This window comes from Gigantopelta aegis, chromosome 9, assembly GCF_016097555.1.
Source record: "Gigantopelta aegis isolate Gae_Host chromosome 9, Gae_host_genome, whole genome shotgun sequence".
Lineage (NCBI taxonomy): Eukaryota > Metazoa > Mollusca > Gastropoda > Neomphalida > Peltospiridae > Gigantopelta > Gigantopelta aegis.
The window spans coordinates 37,359,715-37,376,050 of record NC_054707.1 but is presented as its reverse complement, the minus strand read 5'-3'; the positions used below and the strand labels follow the sequence as shown (position 1 = coordinate 37,376,050).

Sequence of the window (16,336 nt, the reverse complement as noted above, 5' to 3'; positions counted from 1 at the left end):
TAGTGACAGCATGCCTTTCATTTTATAAACGCTAGGATTAATTCTATAATATTGTTTTATATATTTTCTTCTAATGTTTTCAATATTATCATTTTGACAATTGAATAAATAATGGTTTTCATCTCCAATATCAAAGTTTGCATATTCTATATTCTCTAAGAACGTTAAACCATCTGCCAGTTTCGATTGGGAATCTTAAATTTGACGTACGTCATTTAGTTATCCAGCATCTATTTTGATACGATAATCTCGACACGACGTTAGTAGATCTAACAGCATTGTGTAGACTCCCATGTCCACGTGACATTTCATCTATAAATAATAATTTAAATATCGACCAATCACACTTCGCCTTTTATAGCGTTATTTGGGAGCTTACAAATTCTAAAAATATCGGGCGAGACTATTTATGCAATAGGCGAACTTGTTGATCTATTTCAACATTAATAAACGAGGGGTGGAGTGCAGTAATAAACTCTGGAATGTATACTAGTATAAATAGATTTGATGGATACCATCACGGTTGTTGTTTTTGTTTGGTTTTTTGTCTTGAAAAGAAAGTTCAACATTAAATTTTTATATTGAAATTAGTTTCCGGCATACTTCGTAATTCACCTGAATCACTTCGAATACCCTCGGCATATTTCCGAATGTTTTCAAATTGATTTTAAATCATTGGCATGATTTTGCAATTAAGGTTTTGATTGGTCGAATGAAAGGTCAACTGGACATGAGCTCCAACGGGGTGCTGTTAGATCCACAGGTTATAGTAATTAACCAGTGGAGCTAATTTTAATTAGATTGCGTTGTAATTTCCCCAACTGCCAACCGGCCTCGGTGGCATCGTGGTTAGGCCATCGGTCAACAGGCTGGTAGGTACTGGGTTGGATCCCAGTCGAGGCATGGGATTTTTAATCCAGATACCGACTCCAAACCCTGAGTGAGTGCTCCGCAAGGCTCAATGGGTAGGAGTAAACCATTTGCACCGACCAGTGATCCATAACTGGTTCAACAAAGGCCATGGTTTGTGCTATCCTGCCTGTGGGGAGCGCAAATAAAAGATCCCTTGCTACTAATCGGAAAGAGTAGCCCATGAAGTGGCAACAGCGGGTTTCCTCTCGAAATCTGTGTGGTCCTTAACCATATGTCTGACGCCATATAACCGTAAATAAAATGTGTTGAGTGCGTCGTTAAATAAAACATTTCTTTCTTTCTTTCCCCAACTGCCATGTAGCACTGGGTGCGCTCAGATTAACAACTAATCGGTCGAATGAGTTGTATACGACGAAAGTCGAGTTGTAAGAGTACTCAGACTAGCCACTGGACAGTCGTAGAAGTCGTGACAGCAGAAAGTTGGCCAACTTTGTGCTGGTAGTTGGTAGTCTGAGCCTAGCATTAGACACCAAATAGCCGTGGGTTAAAATATGCTGAGGTGTCGGTAAACAAAACAAACTTTCCTTTCCTTTTCACTTTTTTTTTCAGCTCATGGATAAAATTTGCTTTTTAAAAAATAAAAGTATATTAACTCAACAACAAAAAAGTCAGTAGAAGAGTTTGAAAACAAATTTCATCCAAGAGCTGAAAAAAACTATAAATTCAATTGGGCCGAAAACAAAAAAGTATAAAAAAAACAAATTTCCGATTGCGTTTCTAAAACTTTTATTAGCGTTTTCTGAGCAATATATGCAAATAATCGATTCGTTGCAGTTTCATTGGTTCAAACACCCAAAACGAGTCGATTATTTGCATATATTGCTGAGAAAACGCGAATAAAAGTTTTAGAAACGCAATCGAAAAAAAATTGTTTTATACGTTTTTGTGTTCGGCCCAATTGAATTTATTGTACTCGGAAGTTGTCGAGACAGCGTAGATGTCGAGTTCTGTCTTTATACGCACAATAAGAGTGCAATAAATAAGAAATGAGAACCACGTGCATGAAGTTCAGTATTTAAAAGTTCAATGACATCTGTAGAGTTCATTGATTCATAAATAATCGGCTACTGTATGTGAAATATTTCATTATTCTGACACAATTTGGAATGTTTTGGGGGTGGGGTTTTTTCTCTCAATAGCAGCGAGAGGCTTTATAAGGTCGACGACAGTCCCTTTTCGCACCCTTGTGTTGGCATTATACACAATTAGTATAGCATATCTTACCGTATTTTCACTGAAATCCATATTTCGTAAAAGGTACACTTTTTAATTACAAGATTTTCTTCAAACACATTAGAAATGTTCAAACAAAATGTTTGCATTGGAATTGTTCCAGCATTCTTAAAACGAAAACGTCTTGTACCCAGTGTATGGTTATTGTAAGCAGATGCAAAGTGACATCATTGGAATACTGACGTCATTCAAAATTATGTAAAATTATTACAATGCTTCGTCACATTAAAATAAAAACTGGCCTACTAACCTTGACCCCTGTTAAATTTCTATAACAAGCAGAACAGAACAGAACAGAACAGAACACATCTTTATTTACACTCAGATCACATAACAAGTGATACATGAGCACATAGTTACAGTATGTGCAATATAATGATACAGCAGTTCTACATATATAATATAATAATACAAGATTAACGTGAGGGCATAAATGTTCTCACAATGTTATCTAAAAATTTACAAGTATTATTTAACAAAGTAATATTCGTGCTACAGAATAGATCATGATATTTAATAGCATTTGGTCTGATATAGTAATATTTTGGTATGTACTTGCATCTTTCATTTCGGAAAAAAATAGTATTCAAATAGAGAGTGATATTCATCAGCAACAACATCATCGTGACATAAACATTTCCGTTCACACCTGGGAATATTTTCCCATCTACCAACTAAGGCAACTTCTTGTGGGAGCCTGTGATTAGCAGTGCGATAATTAGTGAAATTAGACCTATGTTTTGTATTTAAAAGTAATAAATATGGTTCCAATTTATGATTTCTTTAAATATCCTATAGTCAGTACGTTTGCTTGAATGGTAAATGTTGTCTCTCCATAACTGCAAGTACTGGACCCATATTCACAAAAATTCGTAAGCCTAGTTTCACACGTAAACGTAAATCTACAACTGAAGAGCTGTTCACGAAACCGCGTACACGTAAGTTACGTGTAAAGTTGGACGTAAATATAAGAGTGCCTCCGGTTACAACTAACGCTGCACGTAAGTCATGTATATATTATAAATCAATCACTATCGCCGTTATTTACTATTATTTACGGAAACTGGCAGCATTTTCAATAATTGAAGCAGTTTGCGATGGCGAACGCCCACGGATTGAACATATTTTTGTTGGTGATTGAACGGATGTTTTCGACTCGACCAATTTCTCCTGAGTTATCTTTTCCTTTTTAAGAAATGTTCTCAAGTTCGTGCCAAAACGCGGATCCTCATCAATACTAAAATGTCATGGTTCGCCGTTCGCGATGTTATTGTTAGCAGACGACAAACGAAATTGCGTTTTGCGCATTCTTTATTTACCCGGTAGCCATCGTTTCAAATGTGTGTTGTTGTTTTTTAATTTGTCGGGTGAGAGTGTTAAATCGTAGATTTACGTCCAACTAAGTTACGTTTATATTTACGACCGTCTTTGAGAATAAGGTGCTTCTTGCACGTAAACGTAAATCTACGGCAGACGTAAGTGCTAGTCGTAGACGTAAATTTACACCTTTTTGTGAATATGGGTCATGGTCTTTAAGTCTCTCAAGAATAATATCGCTAACGTTTCCATAATTTAAAAAAATTTAAATAGCCATACATAAGTAAATCCAGTTTCATTAAAAATATTTTCTACAAAATTAAACCATTTATATACATGTATTCCATAAACATAATCAGATAAAAGGATAGCTTATTTTTGTTATCACTATTTAACATCCTACACCAATAGTTAATCATTCTACTTTTCACACAAACAACAAGTGGGAACTTTCCAAGCTCACCATAAAGCATATAAAGTGGTGTGTTACGTTTTACACCAAGAATACTTCGCAAAAATCGTATATGTACACTTTCAATAATGCATCAATTTTCAAAACCCCATATCTCATAGCTATAAAGTAAAATAGGTAAAATAGTCTGATCGAAAAGTTTAAGCTGACAGTCAGTTGGTAAGTTGAGGTTACTTATTTGACATTTAAGTAAAAACATAGCTTTAGTGGCTTGTTCTTTAATACATTTCTTTGTTAGTGAGTATGTATAGTTCTTTGAAAAACACAATCCTAGGTACTGATAACAATCAGTTACTTCTAGTATGTTATCGAATAGATTAAAAACTGGGTGTCTACGACCTTTATATATCCAAAAACAACAACTTTGGTCTTTGCTAATTGTCTATAACAAACAGTTAATGCTGTTTACAAGTTGGTATTTTTTTATGTTTCATAATTCTGCAAATACCATTAATTTTAAGTTTTAAAAGATGAAAGAACTAAAAAGTACCTTTTTGTCAAATATATCATATAAAAAAATTACCGTTGGATATATAGAGAATAACTAGTTAATGACGTCGGGTAATATTATCTGCTTTAGGCCTATCCAGTGAAGGTAAGAATGGGAAATTCCGCTCGGAATCCAGCGGAATTTCTCATTCGGCCTAAATAGGATAAAGCAGATATCCGACGTCATTAACTAGTTATTTTCTTTATCCTGCAGACCATAAATATTAAATGGAAAAGCTATTTATACTTCTGTTATTGCAGCCACATTGTACGATGACCTGGATGTCAAATGAGCGATTTTGTAATGTAGCTATGCGTGTGACGTCACATTAGTGACGTCAAAAAGTCATATCCTGCCAAAACAAGGGTCCGAAAAGTGACTATCGTCGACCTTAGTTTGTGTGTGTGGGGAGGGGGGGGGGGGGGGTACAAGCCATATTTTTATCTTTATTTATATATAGAGTAATTAGACAAAGCTTGCGAAACGCTGTACTTCATTAATTTAAAAATAATAATAATAATAATATTGTACCTTTAAGCCATATTTTTATCTTTATTCATATATAGAGTAATTAGACAAAGCTTGCGAAACGCTGTACTTCATTAATTAAAAAATAATAATAATAATATTGTACCTTTAAGCCATATTTTAATATTTATTTATATATAGAGTAATTAGACAAAGCTTGCAAAACGCTGTACTTCATTAATTTAAAAAAAAATAATAATAATATTGTACCTTTAAGCCATATTTTTATCTTTATTTATATATAGAGTAATTAGACAAAGCTTGCGAAACGCTGTACTTCATTAATTTAAAAAATAATAATAATATTGTACCTTTAAGCCATATTTTTATCTTTATTTATATATAGAGTAATTAGACAAAGCTTGCGAAACGCTGTACTTCATTAATTAAAAAATAATAATAATAATATTGTACCGTTAAGCCATATTTTAATCTTTATTTATATATAGAGTAATTAGACAAAGCTTGCAAAACGCTGTACTTCATTAATTTAAAAAAAATAAAAAATAATATTGTACCTTTAAGCCATATTTTTATCTTTATTTATATAGAGAGTAATTAGACAAAGCTTGCGAAACGCTGTACTTCATTAATTTAAAAATTGTTTTAATAATATTGTACCTTTAAGCCATAGTGTTTATCTTTATTTATATATAGAGTAATTAGACAAAGCTTGCGAAACGCTGTACTTCATTAATTTAAAAAAAAAATAATAATAATATTGTACCTTTAAGCCATAATTTTCAGTTGGTACAGTAGATTTTCACTAGCTTCGTAGTGATATAGTTATTTTTGACATTCACCATTTTTAGCTCAAACTACCGACTATCTAGGCCCTAGAGCACGCTCCAGCTCCATTGTTTAATCACCTACCAATTTTGTGAAAAAAAGAAGAAGAAAAATACACAGAAAATTCAAATGTCCAACATAAATATTAGCCTACTTCCTAAAATATCATACACGTGTCATTATTTTTATTGACAAGACAAAGAATTATTCTTTCAAGGAATAGCTCATGCATTTGATTTCTGTGTTTTACAGATTTGGGGGATAATGCTCGTTTTTAAGCCTCATGGCAGGGGGGCACTTCACACCCCCGCCACCCCCGTCTGTCCTGTTCAGGAGGACGAGCGGTCGTTCGTTATGACTGGGTTTTTTGCGCCTAACGTTGGTTGCATGTGATATGATAGATGACGATGGTACCAGTCAAAGTGTCCGCGAGCGTTCAGCATCCCGAACACGTCACAGGTGTATATTTATTTTTTCAACTTCTGTTCCTATTTTCTTCTTCTTTTAAACCAATTGTTTGGTCTCCAGACCACTGCGGCTGGCTAAAGTCTAATAGTTATGTTAATGACAGTTTACCCGAGTTCTACAGGTACGCAACCTACAATTCCTGTTTAATGCGGTAATATACGCCTTTTGAGATACTATAAACACTAGGGAGACCAGAAACACGTTGAATTTGCCCAAAATAGATAAAATAAAAATAAATTAGTAGTAAGTGACATATTTCACGCTGCCCAACAGGTAGGGTTACCGTCCTCTAAGATAGGTCAGACCAATTTAATGAGGTCAGGCAGAAATAGGTTGACTGAAATTCGATACATACTTATACCTTTTTTTCACGTGGCCGTCTAATCGTAAACAGTAATCAAGAAACAAATTGTATTCTATCGCTGTCACTACTACTAGATCCAGTTGATATATAGTGGCGTGACCACAACCGATATTTCAAACCAGTTTTATGTGGAGAAGAAAAGAAAAATGCGTTTTAGGGGTCGTCCACAATAATCAACCTTTTTACGATCGTACAAACTGTACGCTTGCAGCTGTTCAGCATTTCCATTGTCCAACGCCAATTCATTAATTTTATTTATTTTCGTGCTTATGTCCAATTAAGGTTCAATCACGTTGTCTTGGGCACACACCTCAGCTATCTGGGCTGTATATGTCCAGGACAGTGGGTTACTTGTTAATTGTTAGTGGTTAGTGAGAGAGAAGAGGGTGTAGTGGCCTTACACCTACCCATTGAGTCGTTAAAACTCGGTCTTGGTGGGAGCCTGCACCGGGCTACGAACCCTGTACTTACCAGCCTTATGTCCGTTTGGCTTAACCACGACGCCACCGAGGCCGGTCCAACGCCAATGACAAGATGGATTTTTATGTGAGAACACTTGTGATTATTGACCACATTTCAGTTACTATTAGCATCATAATATTATGTCCGTATGAAGTATAAAGATGTAATGTGGGACTGAATGTCAGTAATGTGAGACTGAATGTCAGTAATGTGATATTGAATGTCAGTAATGTGATACTGAATGTCAGTAATGTAAGACTGAATATAGGTAACAATGTCAGTAATGTAAGACTGAATGTTAGTAATGTGAGACTGAATGTCAGTAATGTGAGATTGAATATCGGTAATAATGTCAGTAATGTGAGAATGAATGTCATTAATGTGAGACTGAATATCAGTAATGTGAGACTGTCAGTAATGTAAGACTTAATGTCAGTAATGAGAGACTGTATGTCAGTAATGTGAGATTGAATATCGGTAACATGGTCAGTAATGTGAGACTGAATGTCAGTAATGTGAGACTGAATGTCAGTAATGTGAAATTGAATATTGGTGACACGCTTGACGTCCTGGCATTATGGACCATGGTTTTGGTTGTAAACGCTCGTTCCTGTTACTGTTGTTGTCATCCCTTATTTCCATAAGTATATTATGTGCCCGATTGCAAGTGATATAGCTACATGTATTGTTGATTTGAATTTATGTTTATTTCCCTAGGTTTATCGACTAAAATGCGGTAAATTTCATTAATCTGCTTACTATCTTATAAATTAAGATTAAGAGATGCGACGAGTATTAAGATATGTGGGACATATAAATAAGTGATTGGCACTTGCCAGTTTCTTTAGAGATTATATAGACTATCGATTTTTATTTCTTGGAGGCCGAGAGAGAGAGAGAGAGAGAGAGAGAGAGAGAGAGAGAGAGAGAGAGAGAGAGAGAGAGAGAGAGAGAGGAGAGAGATGAGATTAGAGAGAGACAGAGAATCGCTCGAGAGCCGGTTAGGAGAGAGAGAGAGAGAGAGAGAGAGAGAATGAGAGACAGACAATAGCCGAGAGATTAATAATCAGCGAGTGTTCTAGTAGAGAGATGCACACTGACTGACACACACAGAGAGAGAGAGAGAGAGAGAGAGAGAGAGAAGAGCGAGAGAGAGAAGGAAGAGCGAGATGAGATTAGAGAGATAAAATAATCGCTCGCGGCCGGTTAGAATATAGCTTTAGACTAAATTACCAAATGTTTGACATCCAATAGCCGATGATTAATAATCAGTGTGTTCTAGTAGTGTCGTTTACTATTGACTGAAAACATCTTTTCTTGTTTAGCACATATCAAGGATCGTCCCTTTGGAAAATCCTACCCCACCTACACCCGAAAGGGTCTTATTCTGAGTTTGCTGCATTGTTAAATGTTTCCGACTAATAAAATATTTCTACGATTAAACTTACATATTAAATATATTTTCTTGTTTAGAATATCAGTGTCTGTATATTCAATGTGTTTCTGGTCGTCTTAATATTTGTAAAAAGCCCAAACTGGATTTTGTCTTTAAATAATTTCGTACGTACGAAAAAAATATATATTAAGAAATAAAATGAAATTTAACCTGGTACAAATAGTAGAACGATCAGAAACACATTTAATATACAGCCACTAATATTTTATGCAGAAAAATATATTTGATATGTAATTACAGTCGTCAAAAAGTCTCTGTTAGTCGATAACATCTTTAAAATTGCAGCGAACTCAGGAATGTCCCTTTAACATAACTATTATACGTTAGCCAGCCGCAGTTTAGAAGAAGAAGAAAATAGGAACAGAAGTTGAAAACATAAATATACACCTGTGACGTGTTCAGGATGCTGAACGCTCGCGAACACTTTGACTGGTACCATCGTCATCTATCATATCACATGCAACTAACGTTAGGCGCAAAAAACCTAATTAAAATGTAATTACAATCGTTACAAAGTCTCTGTTACTCTATATAGCATCTTAAAACTTGCAGGAAACTCAGGAATGTCCCTTTAAGGATTATAATTTAATCTTTTAACACACACTCATTTTTATTTTATTTTTTTTCTAATCAAAGCATGACATACATTAAATCTATTTCAGACATGTCAAAAGATAACATAAACCCCAGGTTCTGATGTATAATTTGTTGAGCCGTGACTGGAACGAGAAAAGGTCAAATGGGTTAATCCAAAACGCAACGGCCCATTACTTCTGAGATTAGCCAACTCGACAACGCATTGATATTGGTGCAGTAAAGCCTACAAATGTCACCGAGCGTGGATGCCAAGTTAGCCTTCAGACAACGTGATATATTGATATTAATTCATTCACATCACAAACCGCAAAAAGCCTGCTATATCCCAGCGGGAGTTTTACTGGATTTTCTTTTATGTTTCCGCAACATAAAACTTCAAAATATTCTTTCTTTTCCCTACCATTTATTGTCATTATTGATACACACTAAATGAGACAGAATTGCTACGCATGTCATTATCCACTCAATAGGTATGTCTCTCCGCTTCTCCGGAGCACATCATTATAGACTCAAAGAAAGGTTTAGAAAATATAAGCACAGGCTCGCGTGTGTTACGATGGATGCGGTTTTCTTTTGAGAAAATATTTTTCAATTTCTTCTATAAGTTTGAAAGCACCTTTCAACAGTTTCAAGGCTAGTTTCAAAAGAACACATCTATTGGTGTCCATACACCGTAGCGGATGCTGAGTTTTCTTTTTAAAAAAATATCGGTCAGTATTCCTCTTATTTATTCATATAGCACAGACAGTTCAAAAGAAATCTCTTTAAGACTAAATAGGATGGTTTTGAACAGCTCCACAACATCCTGTTGTGGTTGTATCACTGTCAGAGTAGATTATCATTATTTAAACATTTGATAGAGGGGTTTTTTTTATCGAATTTAATGAAAAAGTATCCATGCGTCTTTTTCTATTTATTTGTTGATGAAAGAGATCGTGTTAACCTGGTTTCATTAAAGACTCGTCCGTTGATTACATGACATACTCTCAAGGACGGACCACCCAACCCTATGTAGGCCAATTTGTACTCTTGGATGATTTGGGAATTTGGTATATAATATATGGTGTCTTGTATTCACAGTAGAAAATTCGTTCGTTGCCTGCGATTATCATACGAAATAGGGATTATAATACTAATAACATGTATACAATTATTTTAACAAAGAAAATGTTATGTATGGCTTCAGTTACATGAGTGTCAGAAAAATGTCCATTGGTCGATTGACAAATACAGCCAATAGACACACGCCTTGGTAATGGCACATAACTCTGTAGACAATACCATGTTCACGTTAAAAAATGAGAAATAAAAATATTTAATTTCAACAATATAGAATGAAAAATTATGTTGAATTTGAAAAAAAGGTCGTTATTTTTGCGTTCAAATCCAAAATTCCTGATAAGGTATTTAATTCCAACAATATAGAATGTAATAAGAAATGGTTACTTTAAAAAAAAAAATGATGGTGAATTTAAACAATTCTGGATACGGTACGTAAATACTGGATGATTTTGCGAAACTTTTCAAAGTTCGTTAACTCGAAAATGCATTATTGAAATAAAATTAAATACGCACGCACAGTTTCATCTAATTAAAGTGACGCTCTCAAAAAAGCTATGTTTTTGTTCAAATGTAATGTGGTATTCACATCAACGATGATTATTTCAGAGCTGAAAATATTAACGATCTTACTAACAGAAGAGTCAGTTATTGATGATTTATGAGACTATTTGGGAGAACTAAGACTGAAAGTGTTTTCTAGATAACAGAGACCCGCTTCCCCTTCCACAAATGTGGGCGGGGCAATAAGCGCGCGCTTTTCAACATGGACAATATTGTTACCTCATTGTTACCCTATATACACTAGTACATGTATATGCTAATCATTTCAAGCAATATACAAGATATTGCTTGCTCAGACTTAACAAAAAGTTTAATCAGTTTGTACCATTATTGAATTATTTATGCTGGTATTTATTTAATAACGTTGGTCGCTTGAGCATGTTCGATTGTATTTTTTGTTAAACCAGATATAATTAAACTTAATACATATGTCTCACTAATTAATTGACTGTTTCTTCTTGTTGTTTTTTCAGACTCTGCAATCTTCCACAAACATGGAGATTCCTTTACAAACGAAGCCGTCGGACGACGTGTTTGAAACGATTATCATTAAACGGCGAGTCTACACCCAACAGGACTTGGACAATGTCTACAATGACACACCAACACCGAAAACCTTGAAAGAACGCATCAGAAATACCTGTCGGTGTTCGAAGCAGACAGTCTGTAACGGTATCCTGTCCATGTTACCCATTGTTATGTTTGTCAGATGGTACAAGTGGAGACAGAACCTGGTCGGTGACATAATGGCAGGCCTCTCAGTTGCCTTCATGCACCTACCGCAAGGTATCGCATTCGGCATCCTCGCATCCCTTACACCCGTTTATGGGTTGTACAGTACGTTCTTTGGAATAGTCTTTTACGCAATCTTTGGCACGTCTCGACATGTTTCTTTTGGAACTAACGCTGTATTAGCGCTTCTCACTGCCACTATAGTGGAAAGGGAGGCGGATTTAAAATATGGTGGTGTAGACATTTCTTCAAACCTAAGTACGGTTGACCCAACTATAGATAATGAAAGACTGGAGTACAAAGTTGGTATTGCAATGGCTGCTGCTTTTATGTCTGGGATCATTCTGCTTGTAATGGGTTTACTGCGATTAGGGTTTATTACCAGCTATCTAGCCGTCTCTTTTGTCGGTGGGTTTACAACGGCAGCAGCATTTCACATTGCAACCAGTCAAGTCGGCAAAATATTTGGCCTCAAAGTCGGAAGTCACTCTGGAGCTGGCAAACTAATTCTGGTGTATGTGGACATAATTAAGAATCTTGGAAACACAAATGTTGGGGATCTCGTTGTTGGCCTGATAAGCATTGCGATCTTATTAGCGGTGAAGGTTGGAATCAATGAACGTTATGGGAAAAAACTGAAAATGCCTGTACCTATAGATCTGATACTTGTTATCATAGCAACAATAATTTCTCATTTTGCAGAGTTCGAAAGACGCTTCGGAATTCACGTAGTCGGGGATATTCCGTCTGGGATGCCAGTGCCACGTGTTCCAAATTTAAGCGTCTTGGGTAGAATAGGTCAGGACAGCTTCATAATAGCTATACTGGCCTTTGCTATGACAATATCCATGGCAAAGCTTTGTGCCGCTTTGCATGACTATGAAATAGACAGCAACCAAGAGTTGGTGGCCTACGGAGCAACCAACCTGCTCGGGTCATTTTTTCAGAGTTTTCCAATGTGTGTTGCGCCACCAAGAACCATGATCCTAAGTTCACTTGGTGCCAGATCTACACTTAATGCGATTCCATCTGCCATCTTTATTCTGATAGTTTTGCTCGTGGCGGGTCAACTCTTTGTCTCTCTTCCGATACCAGTCCTAGCAGCAATGATTATAGTGGCCATGAAGAATTTACTACTTCAAGTCAGACAACTCCCTAATCTTTGGAGGGTCAGCAAAGCAGATTTTGTAATTTGGCTGGCAACAGCATTGGTGTCGATCCTAGTTGATCTTGATATCGGCCTTATTGTGGGAGTTGGAACGTCCATCTTTACCATTATCGTCCAGAGTCAGTTTTCGACTGGGCAGCTGGTTGGAATCTCAGACCAAGAAGATATTTACCTTGACCTTAAGTGTCATAAGAATATCAAAGAACTGAAAGGAATAAAAATATTCTACTTTAACACGATGCTCTTTTTTGCCAGTGCAGAAAAATTTAAATCTCAGCTTTTCGAGAAAACGTTTAACCCATTAACTATAGCGGCGAGTCAGAGTATTAACGTTGATGAGCCGGAGGACAACAAACTGTCAAGCGAAATGCTGATACATCACATCATTATAGACTGTTCAGCAATGACCTACATTGACATGGCTGGCGTAAATGTCCTCAAGATGGTCATTAAGCAATTCAAGGGAGCTGGAACAGAACTATTTTTAGCAAACTGTGGCCGCTATATGCTGGTTGTGATGGAGAGAGCTCAGGTATATGACATCCTGCCAAAAGATCATGTTTTCTTCAGTGTACAGGATGCTGTGATCAAAGCTGCAGGAGGTGGATCATTTGTGGCGAAACTATAACATGGGGTTTGATTGGGTTCCATCGTTGTAGCATTGTGGTCCACGAGTTTCGAGGGTTAGTATGGAGTTGATCTTCAAACAGACTATCGAGTACAAACATGGAACAAAATAAAATAAAATGGATGAATATAATATATTAAATTCATTCATCATACACTATTAGTATTAGTATTAAGGCAGCTTTAAAAACATGTCCTTCTGAACATGAAGCCAACCAAATCAGATTCTGTGAGAATCTGACAGTACAATAATAGTAATGGAAAGGAAGGAAGTAATGTTTTATTTAACGCATGGTAATTACGGATATATGGACCACTGAGATAAGAGAGAAAAAACGTTGTAGCACCAGTGGATCATTTATATATATATGTACCATCCCATAGACGGAATAATATACACCACAGCATTTGCTAAACCAGTTGTGTAGCACTGGCTGGAATGAGAAATAGCCCATTGGGCTTACCGACGAAGATAGATCCTAGACTGACCGAGAATGAGGCTAGCGCTGTACCTCTGGGCTGTCTCGTCCCTATAATAATTTATTATAATGGCTTAAGTTACAACCTTGTCAAAACCACCTTTACTCTGCCTTCTGCTGAAATATGATTTTTATTACATCGTTTTATTTTATTTTATTGATTTGGTTATCAATTATGCGGGAAGGTGCAACGCTTTAGAACAAGGCACACATTATATTCTACCACAAATGCTTTAAAATGTTCTACCGAATATACCAAACTCTTATTCTTAAAATTATAATGCTTGTAAAAGTCAAGTCGGTTAGCTTGGTAAAATGCTTGCTTGATGCGCGATTTATTTAAGGATCTAGGATCGATACCCGTTAGCTGACCCGTGGAGCAATGTTTCGCGTTCCAACCAGTGCTCCACAACTGTCATGGTATGTACTATCCAGTCATGAGGATTATGCATGTAAAATATCCCTTGCTGCTAATATATAAAAGTTTAGGACATGATGTGGTAGCGACGAGTTTCCTCTCTCAATACCTTTGTGGTCTTTATCCATATGTAGTCGTTTCATTTACCCCTTTACCTTAGTTTGACAACCAAATAGCCGACGCATTTTTCTGTTTTCATTCATTAATTTTAACCATATGTTCGGGAAAAACGTTTGTTTTGTTTAACGACACCTCTAGAGCACATTGATTTGTTAATCATCGGCAATTGATTGTCAAACATACGGTCATTTTGACAGTCATAGAGGGGAAACCCGCTACAGGCAGGATAACACATACCACGGCCTTTGATATACCAGTCGTGATTCACTGGTTGAAACGAGAAATAGCCATATGTTCGACGTCGTATAACCGTAAATACAAATTTGAGTACGTCGTTAAATAAAACATTTCTTCCTTTTTACCGGCCTCGGTTCCGTCGTGGTTAGGCCATCGGTCAACAGGCTGGTAGGTACTGGGTTCGGATCCCAGTCAAGGCATGGAATTGTAAATCCAGATACCGACTCCAAACCTTGAGTGAGTGCTCCGCAAGGCTCATTGGGTAGGTGTAAACCACTTGCACCGACCAGTGATCCATAACTGGTTCAACAAAGGCCATGGTTTGTGCTATCCTGCCTGTGGGAAGTGCAAATAAAAGAACCCTTGCTGCCTGTCGTAAAAGAGTAGCCTATGTGGCGACAGCGGGTTTCCTCTAAACAAAACAGTGTCAGAATGACCATATGTTTGACGTCCAATAGCCGATGATAAGATAAAAAAAAATCAATGTGCTCTAGTGGTGTCGTTAAATAAAACAAACTTTACTTTTTTTTTCTTCCTTTTTCTTGGTAGCATTATAGGTCACCTGAGCCAAACATTCAAGTGACCTATTGCGATCCGTTTTCTTCCGTCGACGTTCGTCGTGCGTAAACTTATCACATTTTTTTCTCCTTCTCCAAAACTCCATGACCAATTGCAGCCAAAGGTGGGAAGGTTCCTTGGTACACACAAAAAAACAAATGTGTGAATTTGGTCATTCGGACTCCTTAAGGGCTTGGTGGCAGGGCCCAGAAGTGGAACATGATTCTACTCTACTTTCAGAAATGCTATAACCGAATAGTCTTCATATATATAAAGGTCAATATATGGTTTATTTAGTTTGTTAATACCATTAAAGGGACATTCCTGAGTTTGCTGCATTGTAAGAAGTTTCCGACTAATAAAATATTTCTACGATTAAACTTACATATTAAATATATTTTCTTGTTTAGAATATCAGTGTCTGTATATTAAATGTGTTTCTGGTCCTCTTAATATTTGTAAGAAGCCCAAACTGGATTTTGTCTTCAGATAACTTCGTACGTACGAAAAAGTATTTTTTAGGAAATAAAATGAAAATTAACCTAGTACAAATATTAGAACGATCAGAAACACGTTTATATACAGCCACTAATATTCTAAACAAGAAAATATATTTAATATGTAAGTTTTATCGTAGAAATATTTTATTAGTCGATAACATCTTAAAACATTGCAGCGAACTCAGGAATGTCCCTTTAATTTTGGGCCCCCATTTTGTCCCTGAGGAAGGGGTAAAGTGTACCACAGTTATAGCGTTACTTCTTTGAAGTCTGGGGGAGAGACGTAGCCCAGTGGCACAGCGCTCGCTCGATGCGTGGTCGGTGTGGGATCGATCCCCGTCGGTGGGGCCATTGGGCTATTTCTCGTTCTAGCCAGTGCGCCACGACTGGTATATCAAACGCCGTGGTATGTACTACCCTGTCTGTGGGATGGTGCATATAAAAGATCCCTTGCTGCTAATTGAAAAGAGTAGCCCATGAAGCGGCGACAGCGGGTTTCCTCTCTCAATATCTGTGTGGTCCTTATCCATATGTCTGACGCTATATAACCGTAAATACAATGTGTTGAGTGCGTCGTTAAATAAAACATTTCTTTTCTTTTTTTCTTTGAAGTCTTCTCCAAAACTACTTGACCAAATTTTGCTGGAAGCTTTCTTGCCACATGTAGAAACAAGTTTGCGAATTTGGTCATTCTGACTTCTCTCCCTCCCCCCCCCCCCCCCCTTCCCCCACACACACACGCCCATGAGCCTGAGAGGTAGTGTC

General features: G+C 36.6%; 1 protein-coding gene across 1 annotated transcript in view; it reads left to right on the top strand.

Annotated features, from left to right (window-relative positions):
* LOC121381557 (sulfate transporter-like) overlaps positions 1-14,329 on the top strand; it is a 31,787-nt gene extending 17,458 nt beyond the window's left edge. The window contains exon 2 of the mRNA XM_041510889.1: positions 11,206-14,329. Coding sequence (XP_041366823.1) covers positions 11,206-13,260 — 2,055 coding nt within the window. The 3' untranslated portion in view covers positions 13,261-14,329. The remainder of the gene's footprint in view (positions 1-11,205) is intronic.
* Positions 14,330-16,336: the final 2,007 nt, after the last annotated feature.